This window comes from Eurytemora carolleeae, unplaced genomic scaffold, assembly GCF_000591075.1.
Source record: "Eurytemora carolleeae unplaced genomic scaffold, Eaff_2.0 scaffold155, whole genome shotgun sequence".
In the NCBI taxonomy this organism is placed as follows: Eukaryota; Metazoa; Arthropoda; class Copepoda; order Calanoida; family Temoridae; genus Eurytemora; species Eurytemora carolleeae.
The window spans coordinates 1-12,586 of NW_019396666.1; the positions used below are offsets into that span (position 1 = coordinate 1).

General features: G+C 35.1%; 1 protein-coding gene across 1 annotated transcript; it reads left to right on the plus strand.

Annotated features, from left to right (window-relative positions):
* Positions 1–1,735: 1,735 nt before the first annotated feature.
* On the plus strand, positions 1,736–7,553 carry LOC111707107 (toll-like receptor 6). The gene is made up of 2 exons (XM_023480106.1): positions 1,736–2,012; positions 3,762–7,553. The coding sequence occupies exon 2, from the start codon at positions 3,828–3,830 to the stop codon at positions 7,371–7,373; it is 3,546 nt and encodes a 1,181-aa protein (XP_023335874.1). The 5' UTR covers positions 1,736–2,012; positions 3,762–3,827; the 3' UTR covers positions 7,374–7,553.
* The last annotated feature ends 5,033 nt before the right edge of the window (positions 7,554–12,586 follow it).

Consider the following 12,586-nt stretch of genomic DNA (forward strand, 5'->3'; position numbering starts at 1 on the left):
TATTATTATTATTTTTATTATTATTATCATTATTGTCATTATTAGTATTATTACTATTTCAACAAATAAACAATTTTATGGATAGAGGGAGTGCGAAGCGCCCTGGAAGTCTCGTTAATTATATTTTAACATGTTTTGCTGAGGCAATGTTTGGTAAAAACCCAAAGTGCGTGGTCAACATAATTTATAAATGTTAAAATATGACATGTTCATTCATCAAAATAATCAAACTTTTTTTCTGGTTATTTTTATCATTACCGGTACACATTTGTGTTATTGAAACACCTTCAATTAAAGTTTTGAAAACACACTTTTTTTGATGATAGTAATGTGTTGTTTACGCAACAAAAGAAGCGATATTTTTTAACTCTAATCCTTCTTTTTCTTTCTTTAGTTCTACATTTATATTTTTATTTAATATGTATAAATTGCCTAAAAAGTGCTTCTCATTAAAAGCAACCATCAATGGTTAGAAAAGTTCGGGCTAAAATCAAAAAGAATAGAGTATATACTAGAGGGGAATTTAGACAATACCTCGTCGGTATGAATTTTGTCGGTCCCTTTCAGCCTGAAAGGGAGTTCAAACAGCACAAATCATGTAAATGTTCACAAATTATATACAGTAGAGTACATTTATACAGTGTGTTCCCTAGACTACCCATTTCAATTCCGATTTTTTTAAGCTGTTAAATAAACTTTATAAAATGAATTAGGTGAATAAAAAACATCATTTGATTTATAATTATGACGGAAAATCATCGTTTGTAAAGTGAAAGGCATAGAGTATATGTGAAATGATCATTGGTCAATTATGAAACCAGCCTATTTCATAATTTGGTTTACTTTTAATATTAGTTTTAGATTTTCTATAAAATGATGTTCCAGGGCCCAAAAGGTTATATAGCACAAATGTGTGAAGTACACCTGAGCCCAAAATTTAAAAGAGTATCATTGAACGAAACTCTCGAGTTTCCTTTTTGGGGTCTTAATATTTTGTAGATTTTGATTTAAGAGATTCAACAAAAATGGAAAACTATAAAGAAAATAAATGAAAAAATATTTCATAAACAAAAATATTGATATCCACAAAACTGCCTAATCCCATTCGTAAAACCCGGGTTTTAAAACTGGTTTTCATAACAATACCCTGTCTTAAGTTTTGGGCTCTGCAGTATGGAAGCGGTACAACAGAATGTCCGTTTTAAACTTTTTCTAGTAAATTCCACTCTAATATATATTCTATTCTCTTTGGCTAAAATAAATTGTTCAAATAGTGCCAATAATAATATATATTTTATATTGTTAAAACATTTTGTCAACTATATATAATGCTAGCTTGGGAACTCGGATTTGCCTGGATTTTTCCAAAGTCAACCATCTCAACTTAGAATTTCAAAACTAAACCAAGAACATTCTCGTGGTTCTCCCGAGCACCCCAATAAAAATGTGAGGCAAATCAGTCAAGAGGTTCCTGAGTTATGATCGGACATCCAAACAAACAAACAGAGTTTACAAATACATAGAAAAAAAAAAAAAATAACAATAGCTCCCTTTGTTATTCGCCAATGGGCTTAGTTTCCATAGCCACCCCCCACCCTGTATACGCCCTGAATGATTTTTGTTTGCTAATTTTGTCAAGTTTCTACGTGCAGTGGTGTAAATACTGTGCAGTGTGCTGGAGCAGCATCTAAAATCAATTTGATAAAAGTAATTATACTAAAGGAAGCTCTCCCCCCCCCCTTCGGGGTGATTGTACTTGTTATTCCAAATATATACCTGTGTCGAGGGGGGGGGAAGGGTTGGAGAAATTGTACCGTCACGACAACGCGCCCCGTGCCGCGCCTGCCCTCTCAACCCTGTGTGCATGGACATGACGTATCAGTATTCATCAGACAGTCTCAACGTGAGCACGTACACTTGTGAGCTCCCGTTATACGGTTGAAAACCAGATTTTTAATTTGGCGTGAAAACGAGAAATCATCTTAGTTGAAACACGGTGGATTAGATTCTAGGTATGTAATTAAACTTCCATTGATTAAACTCATGAAATCGTGGAATGAATTCATCCTTGAGACCAAAGTATGAAATTTGGTTTTTTGTTTTACAGGGAAGTACGCTTTAATGGAAAACCATGGTTTAATCCCCAGAAATAAAGTCCAACCTCTCTCTTTTCGCGTTCAAAGATTAGTTCCGCGTTGAAACAATAATGTTTTGACAGTGTTTATAAAGATACAAAGCACGAGAAACGTGCAAAATTGGTTTAACAGTTAACGATTATCTGTTATTTGAAACTTTTCAACCAACATTTTATGAACTTTTTACTACGCACTGTGTTCTATTACATTTTAGGAGATCATTAATTTACGTTTCATTAAAAAATTTAGCTTAATATTTTATTTCTTTTGTTTTTGTAAGTTATACATAATTATCATATATTATATGGAATTTTTAGCTTTTCATTTTCTAAAACTTATATTATATATATTTTACCCCCCCTCCATCCAATACGTAGACCCATAAATATTCACTGATTTTATTCTGTGAACAAGACGCGGGCAAAAGTTTAGACATTTCTTAATTGAGAAACATTATTTATGATAAAATTAATGCACGACCAGATTTTAGGGGTTAATGATATTTCGAAAACTTAGATTTTTTTGGGTTTTATTTTATATTTTAAAACTCTCGCAACCTCGCATATTTCCTACTCCAAAAACTATCTCTTAAAGGGACTGTAAGCGTAATTTCAAGTGACCCCTCCAATCAAAAATGGCGGTGCCTGATTATCAACGGTCCCATAAAAGCTTGATCTGATCAAGTATGAATTAGATATTCACGCTTTTGTTTTCGTAAATGGTTTACTAAATTGGGCATTGCTATCTTTGCATGGAGGGCTAATTAAAATTATTTTCCTTGGATTTTTAAGATTCAAATTATTATGAAGTTAAAATTAATCTCTTAAGCCTTTTTATATCATGATTCTAACTTTTCATTTTACACGGTCTTCCAGATACGAACACTGATTAAAAAATATTTTTATTTTTTTTTCAAGATTTTTTTCTTGTAAAAATTTAGGATATTTCAGCGAATATATTTATTTAGAACAAACTCACATATAATGGATAATATAGATGTCTACTTTTTCAACTTTTTGCTTATTCTTTGCAAAAGTATGTTTTCATGAAATATTCATATTGACAATAGTTAATTTAAAAAGCTCTCATCTTTTATTTTGCTTAAGTAGCTGTCAGAAGTTTTTCCTCTACAGCTAAACTCTTGTTGATTGAACAGAGTTTAAACTAAACGTTAAATTGGTTCTTATTACAATGTTTATTTTTGTATATGATACACACTAAACATTACATGCACAAACTTCTTGTTTAAAAAAGTCTTTATTTTTATATTCTTTTTTTTACTCAATATATCAGTTTATTTGTTTAAAAGTAATCTTTTAAAAATGATTTTTTTTTCTATAATACTTTTAACTGAACTATTTGTTTTTTTTATAAAGATCCCTGTTGGGCCATGGTTAATATTTGAGCTTTAGCTCAGCAAAATATAATTATTCGCTCATTTGTCCAGTATCTATCTATCAGCATATCTATTTATCTATCTATCTATTTATCTAGCGGCCTATCCTATCTCCCCCTTTTCTCAATTATAGAGAATCATTAAATGAAACAAGTTTAAATTACATATCTGCTATGTCTCATTACTCTATCCTGTACCCCGCCTCATTACCTATAATTTTCTTGTTTCAGATCATGGATGGAGAAGATACTACGAGGGAAGAACGGATACACTGATAGAACCCTCCCGGAGTTAGGATGGGGTTGGGTTGGTTGCTTCTCACCCTCTCCCTCTCCACCTCCCTGGCTTACCAGACACCGGAGGACTGTTCCTGGACACCGTTCCCAGGATCAGAGAAGGGGGTGTTCCTCACATGTAGATTAAGTTCAATCAATTCCAGGATGGAACGAACCAACTTCAGTGTAATTCCTAGTACGGATACTCTAGGTCTCAGGGTAGTTTGCGCTCATCCTACCCTTGGCAAACTTGAACCTCAAGGATTCTCTAGTCTACACTTCCTACAGGAGCTTGTTATTGATGGTTGCTCCTTTCATTCCATCCCGGAGAATGCATTCACTGGATTATCCAACCTGACCAAACTTACTGTGAGAACCAACAAGCTCGGTCTTACAAACATTGAGTCCGGAGCCTTTAACAATCTGACCCAACTGACACATCTTGATATTAGCATGAATTCTATTCGCAGCCTGCCAACAGATGAAATTTGCAAGCTGAGCAGTGTGATATATTTGAATGTATCCAATAATGAAATTGGCTCCGCTTCTGATCTGATCAGTTCTTCCTCATGTCTTCCGTCTCTGCGGACGCTTGACCTCTCAAAAAACGAGATAATAAGTCTGGAACCTGGATCCAGCTCCTCTATCCACTTTCTTAGTCTCAGCGGAAATTATATCAGATTTGTTTCTCCGGATGTGTTTGCCAACATGTCTGTGCATGTCCTTGATTTATCCAATAATCAGATCAACCATCTTCCTCCCCTCATCTTCCATGGTCTGCCCTTGCAGGAGGTTAACCTGGCCAACAACTCCCTCTCCTCCCTGTCCCCAGACACATTCCAGGACCAGAAGCAGTTGGAGATCTTGAACCTGGCAGGAAACCTCCTGGTTTCATCTCTCCTCGTTCCTTCTTTAACCCAGGATATGTTCAGTCTCATGGAGCTAAACCTGGAAGCAAATCAGATTGATGTTCTTCATCCTAAAGTTCTCTCCAACCTTCCTAACCTTCAGGTTCTTAAACTTGGTTCCAACCTGCTCCAGTCCTTGAAGCTACCTAGAGAAATGTTCCAACTCAGAGAATTGAACGTCTCCAGTAATCTTCTGGTGGAGGTGAATGCTGATGATATTGGTGGACTAGACTCTCTCACACTTCTCAGCCTTGCTAACAACAGGATAAACTCCATCCATCCGGCTGTATTTAGAAACACGTCCAATATCCTAGTCCTGGATATCAGTGGAAATCGTCTCACAGAGGTCCCGGAGAGCTTCAAATATCTGACCAACCTTCAAACCCTGGATATTGGAGGAAACCTTATCTCAGATTTTGACAATTCTCCGTTCCAACTGATGGAATCTTTGTGGAGACTGCAAATTCACAATAACCTCCTGCAAAACGTATCCCATGAATCCTTCTCCAGGATGAAAAGTTTACAGGTCGTGGATATGTCCCGGAATCAGATCTCCAGGATCGACCGCGGGGCATTTGACCAAAACAAGGTTCTCCGAGCGATTAGGTTAGATGGAAATCAGCTCCAAGAAATAGAAGGTATCTTCACCCACCTGCCAGAGCTGATTTGGTTGAATGTTTCTGACAATAAGATAGCAAACTTTGACTACGCCCTGGTACCACGAACCCTGCACTGGTTGGATATCTCCCACAATCAGATCAAGGAACTAGGAAACTATTTTGATCTGGACGGAGACCTTGCTCTGACCTATCTAGATGCAGGATTCAACCAGCTCTCATCCTTGTCCCCCCAGCAACTTCCAGACCTACTGGAGACCATTCTTCTGAATGATAATGAAATAAGACAGGTTCAACCCTACACATTCTTTAAAAAGTCTAAACTCGTTAAGGTTGACTTGTCAGTGAATGAGATTTCAAGTTTGACTCAGGTTTCTCTCCGGCTCTCCGCAGAGATACTTGATCTTCCATCCTTTCTGCTGGGTGGAAACCCTATTATTTGTGACTGTGAGATGCAGTGGTTCAAAACTGTGAATGATAACAACAGTATCCAGAGGTATCCAGTAATCTCCGACCTTGAGAGTATTTACTGTAGGTTGGTTTATACTGGAGAACAGTCCTTTATCCCTCTGGTTGAAGCCAGGAATGATCAGTTTCTTTGTTCCTATGAAACCCACTGTTTCTCCTTGTGTCAATGTTGTCAGTTTGACTCCTGTGACTGTGAGATGACTTGTCCTGATGGATGTTCATGTTTCCATGATAACTCCTGGACTAAGAATATTATTCAATGTTCAAGTGGAGAGTTCTCGGCTCTACCTGATAATATACCTATGGATGCTACAGAGATATTCCTGGATGGAAACAAGTTGGATATTCTCCGGAGTCATACTTTTATTGGAAGAAAGAATCTCAAATCTCTTCATCTCAATAATTCAAACATTGAGAAGATTGAAAACCAAACCTTCAACGGACTGAAAACCCTGAATTCTCTCCACCTGGAGAACAACAAACTCCGAGCTCTGGAAGGATTTGAGTTCTCCGGTCTCTCATTTCTCCGTGAACTTTATCTTCAAGGAAACCAGATTAGTTTCATCCACAACTCAACCTTCAAATCCTTGAAGAGTTTAGAGGTTCTCTTCCTTCAGGGAAACTCTATCATCGATTTCCCAGTTTGGCAGCTGGCGTTCAACCCCTACCTGGTCAGTGTCCGCCTGGCGGAGAACTTGTTCTCTTGCGACTGTAAGTACATGAACAAGTTCAGAACCTGGATCAAGGTTTTCTCCAGTAAGGTTTATGATGCAGAGGAACTAACCTGTATATCCAATGATGCCCTGACTTCAAATATCCGTATGACGGATTACGACATGTCCCCCTGTGACCCAGGGACAGGGATGGCTGTTGCCAAAACCCAGGTGCAAGAGAAAGAGGTTGAAGACTATATGCCGATGATGGTTGCAATGTTGGCTAGTTTTGGTCTTCTTATCCTTCTTGCTCTCGTCATATTTATCTTTAGGAACTCAATCCGTGTCTGGGTTCATTCAAAGTACGGAGTTCGAATGTTCGAATCTCTGGAGTCGAAGGTTGAAAGCGGAAAGCTGTTTGATGCTTACATAACCTATAGCACGGCGGATGATGCATTTGTCCGGCAAATGTTTAGTCCAGAACTTGAGACTGAGAACGGATACAGGGTCTGTCTCCATCATAGAGATCTACCAGGGAACACAGGTACAGGAGATACTGTACTCAGAGCATCTCAAGCAGCTCAGCGAACCCTCGTTCTGCTCTCAAACAATTTCCTAAAAACAGAGTGGACAAAATTTGATTTTAAGTCAGGACTCCTCCAAGCAGTCAATGGAGGGAGTAAAAAACTAGTTTTTGTGATACTTGGTGATCTTGAAGGATCACTGCTGGAGCCTAATATGAGACTCCTATTAAAAAACAATATAGTACTCCACTGGGGTGAACAACTGTTTTGGGAGAAAATGAAGTACTCCCTGCCGGACCAGGAGAAGGCAGGACCTCAGGCACCAAACTACTCCACATATAGATCATCATCAACGGGTAGTACTCCCTCTACTAGAACTATAGCACTTCATATCTAGATATCTATCTATTTATCTATAAATTTATCCCTGGAAGGTTTTCAACATGATTCCATGGTTTGCAATGCAAAGGTTCCCAACCTTTGGCTTATCTGTGATATTTCAACTTATGTTATTTGTCAAACAGTATCTGTATCAGTTTCTATTGTTAGTTCAAAATAAAACAAATTGAGAAGATTTTATCAGTTTTTTTGTCTTGCTTGTCTACTGTCTGTTACCCGATGGCTATATCTTTTACCAACACCATAAAACGATAACTGCTTAGCCCCGGTATTTTAGCAAAAAATCTCAATAATCTTTTAATCTGATTCACTAGTTCACAAAAAACGTGTTGGTATTTGCATAAAAAGGTGAATTTATCCCCCTCTCCCTAACTTGGTCATTCCACCCCCCCCCTCTTAGGTATTTTAACAGTTTTAGAAATTGATTAGCCAGGAAAGAGAAAGATTTAGAGTAATAACGACGATTGATTTTTTCAAAACAAGCTTGAACAAAGAATATGTGTAAAACTTTTGTTTATTACTTTTTAAAAAAATCACAAAATTTCTCTGTGCTCTATAGTTATTGTTTTTTCTAATTTGTTTGTTCAGAAAAGAACAAAAACTCGGATTTTCTAATCCCTATATTTTTACCACCTTATAGTGTAAACCTATGATATTTTCAACTTAGATTATTAGATATAACGGAATATATAGTTTGAAATATCCATGGTCTATACGCCATTGGAGTGCAAAGATATAAGGAATAGAAAATCAAAGTTTGTGGCAAAAACTCAATTCCTTTATTCATTATACAAATTTTACTCCTTGTTCAAACAATCCTTGGTCAAAACTATTAATTGACCATGCAGTAAAAGATTGGCAAACGAAGTTACCTTATAACCTTATAGTTTCAAGCTCTGATTTGATAACCTTTAGATAGGGTAAATAATCTTTAACCGTTGTTTCGGATTAGGTTTAAGATTGATTAGATAATTTTTTAATTTTTTTTATTAAACTTTTAAAATTGTTTTGGATTTATTCAGATTAAAACACTTATTATGGGAAGAGGGCCTTTATGATTTTTTGTGTGATTTTTTTATGTGGGAGAATTGATAATTTTGCTGCTTTGAAATTGAGTTTTTGCCATAAGCTCAAATTGTCTTAATCTTTTCAACCTGATGATATGGACCTTCTACATTTCAAACTTAGACTATTTCATGTAACAGAATTTATAGTTTGAAATATCTAAGGCCTACGACATTGGGTTGCAAAGATATAGGGATTAGAAAATCAGAGTTTGTGGCAAAGACTCCAATTAACTAAATAAAATTATTCCAGCAAAGTAAAATAGGTAAAATTTTATATGATAAAAATTTAGCATTCACTAGCAAAACTGAAAAAAACGAGCGTTAAGTGTCGTCAATTAAATTTCCTGCTTGATGAGACAAAACGTTAAATTTTACGACAAATTTTCATTCATGTTTGTTTCTTTTTGTCAAGATCTTCCAACTTAATGATGCACAAATATTTCAATGCCATAAGAAAATATATACATAAATAAAATGTGTCCCACATAAAAAAGAACTAGTTTTCAGAGTGCAACCTTTTTTTAATGACTTTTGTTAATGTTTTATTTGACCAGATCTTAATCAAAGATGACTGCCAACGGGGGAATGACTCTTGAATTACGTGTACTCCGCTGTACATAAATGCTGAATGATACGAGTACATAAATTTAACGGCATGGATAAATGTCAAGGAAAATTAATGCTTCTTGCATCGCCTTTTTACGAGGAGGACAATCAGCGCTAGAACTCTAACTTTTATTCACTCACTCTCTCCCCCTTTATTCAAGTTTATTGTCGTGTTGAATTCCAATCTGATTTTAGCTCCAACCCGGCCATGCATGAACGTGGGGTGGTGACTGGAAAATTGTTCAGTTTTCCCGCATTTTTCAATAAAACACGCGCGGATTTGCAAAATATTAGCGTGCAAATAAATATTATTTGCTAAATATATTCTACGGCAATCTGTCAAGATCTATTTAGGATATTTTTGAGATTTCATGTAAACTTTAGGATATTTCATGTTTTAACCAAAACCGCCATGAATTAGCGAATTGTAAAAAATAGATTAATGAATGAAGGATCTCAAAACGTGTAAAAATATAGAAACGTTATATAAAGTGTTTTTAAATATTCATTGCATGAATGGTCTGTAATATTTGATTCTTATGAAATTAAACTTTTAACAATTAAATGTTGTTATGCATGAAAATATGATAAATATTTTTTTTCTCTCCTCTCTTTTCTTCTTTTTCAGTTTTGTCTTCCATGTTCTTCAAATCAAATGTTGGTTTTTATTATTTTATTCTTATTTTTTCTTTCTCTAGAATATAAAGAAGAAAATTAAACTTTAAAAAATGGAAAAATGAAATGGGAGGATGCATGTTCTAAAATGAGATGAGAAGGTATAGAAATAAACCAAGGTTAGAGTTTGCAGGAAGAATTAAGGGATTTTATTGATAAAACAAGGTTTATTTTTACAGTGCAGGGTTGAAATTTCAGAATCAGGTTTTCTTTTTACAGTGTAGTGTTGGAAATTTTTATTCGAAATTTATTTTTACAGTGTAGGATTAGAATTTTATAAATCAAGGTTTATTTTTACAGTGTAGGATTAGAATTTTATAAATCAAGGTTTATTTTTACAGTGTAGGATTAGAATTTTATAAATCAAGGTTTATTTTTACAGTGTAGGATTAGAATTTTATAAATCAAGGTTTATTTTTACAGTGTAGGATTAGAATTTTATAAATCAAGGTTTATTTTTACAGTGCAGGGTTAAAATTTTCTTAATCAGGAATTTTTTTTTACATTACAGGGTTTGGTTTGGATTAAAATTAAAAGTTGTATAGGGAAAGTTTAGATTTATAGACAAAGCTAGTTCTCAAGATAATCTTTGGATGAAATTAAATTTGATTGGAGATATCATTTTTAAAAAATTAATTTTTTATAGTGAAATAAAATTTTTTAATTACAAACAAAAGTCTATTGAAAACTTAGAATTTAGACGAAATATAAAACAGTTTAAAGTATAAAAATAGTTGAAGAAATATCCATATATAAAAAGGAGTAATCTATGTTTTTCTCTTTATAATGTTCGATTATAACTCATGAATACCTTGGTCAATTCGCCTCAAATATTTGATTGGGGAACTCGGGAGAACCACGGGAATGTTCTTAGCCTGGTTTAAGAATATTAAGTTGTGAGGGTTGAGTTTTGTAGGGGAAATCCAGACCAAGCTGAGTACCCAAATCAGTAGTAGATAAAAATAATAAAAGGCATATCAATATGGTAAAAATACCAATTGAGAAGAAATTTGTTAAACTTCCTCAAACAATCTCTTTGTTACATTGGTGAACCATAATAGAACCATATTTTTAACGATTGTAAAAGCTGTAAACTCTGTATAGTCATGCACTTGGGCTTCTCCACTTGGGAAATAATGCCCTCCTTCTCTCAACCTCCCCCCCACTGCTTCTATAAGCTGTCACAACCCTTGTTTATTCTGTTGCACTAATTGCAGTGAGAACTAGATTTAAAGGGACTGTAAGCGTAACAAAAATTTCAAATTTTTTCTTTCTTTTTCTTATTTGGAATAATTAGAGTAGGCTTGGTGATTAAATGATTAGATTTAGTTATAATTATACAATTAAAACATCCGGCTCTATTTAGAATTTTAGATATTTGTGGTGACAACTCATTATTTTTCCTAAAGTTTCAATCTATCTGTCTATCTAACTATTATCTAACTATTTATCTTATTATCTTTAAATATACTTTTCTTGATAGGTGTTTGTATGCTTGTGTGTTTGAATCCAATAAACGTCAAAACAGCTTAACTGATCGGGCCCAACTTTTGTGTGGGACCGCACATGACCTCAGGGAAGGTTTATGGATGATCAAAATTTCAAAAATTATTCTTCATTCTCCAACAAAATTTGATTTTCATTAAATTTTTAAGTTGTTGTTTACAATGTATACAAAAAGAAAATATTCACAATTGAAATAGAAATTGGGCACGAAGCGCCCTGAAAGCCTTGTTTATTTATTGGAGATTTCGCTGAACTACCGACTAAATCCTGAATCACTGATTCAAATCCGTCTGAACCTTTAAATTTGATAGTTAGGATTTTAACCGGTGGTATGGGTGGTTCAGTACCTAGCACAAGTTAATTAAAGTCGGTTCTTGAATTCCTATAATTTTCTCAAATTGTCAAACAATCCATATATATATATACACATTCAAGACTGTCATCAATATACATTCTTCAAATACGCCCTCCCCTTTCTTCTCCACACCCCCACTTCCTTTCCATTCTTCTCCAACTCCTTCCCTTCCCTTTCCTTCTCTTCCTTCTCCGCCCCCCTTCCCTTCAATTCTTCTTCCCCCCCTCNNCCCCCTTTACCTTTTTTGTTTCCCTTCTTACCCCCTGTCCTATTAGTCCTGTTTGTTTTCTATGATTATTATGTCCTGTTTTTCCTATTTGTTCTGTTTGTCCTATTTGTCCTATTGGTCCTTTCTGTCCTATTTGTCTTGTATCCTATTGGTCATGTCTGTCCTGTTTTCCCTATTTGTATTGTCTGTCCTATTAGTCCTGTCTGACCTATTTATCCTGTCTGTCATATTGGTCCTGTCTGTCCAATTGGTCTTGTCTGTCCTATTTGTCCTGTCTGTCCTATTTTTACTATCTGTTCTATTGGTCCTGTCTGTCCTATTTGTCATGTATTTTCTATTTGTCCTGCTTTGTCGTCTATCCTGTATCTCTTGTTTTTCTTGCCTGCACAATTTGTCCTGTACATTTATAGCAAAAAACGAATAAAGCGTATAAACAAAGCGTTGGTTCTCGTTGAAACTTACGAGCGTAGACCTTGCCTTGAAAATTGGCAATTGAATCAAATATAGCTTGAAAGATAGCTTGGGTTCTCGTTGAATTATACGTGTAGAGATTTTGGCTGTGTGTCCTAGCATCGGAGAATTAGTCCTGGTTGATATTGGTAACGAGCAGACCTGGATAGATACGTCTCGAGTAAACTGTTATGGAGTAGGTATTTGTTACACGTGTATATCTGCTCTATATCTACCATGTCTGAACCTCTATAATTCAGTCCTCAAATGCATGACAAACACTTGAGAAATGAGTTGCAGAATTAATGAGGGGGGGGGTTTTC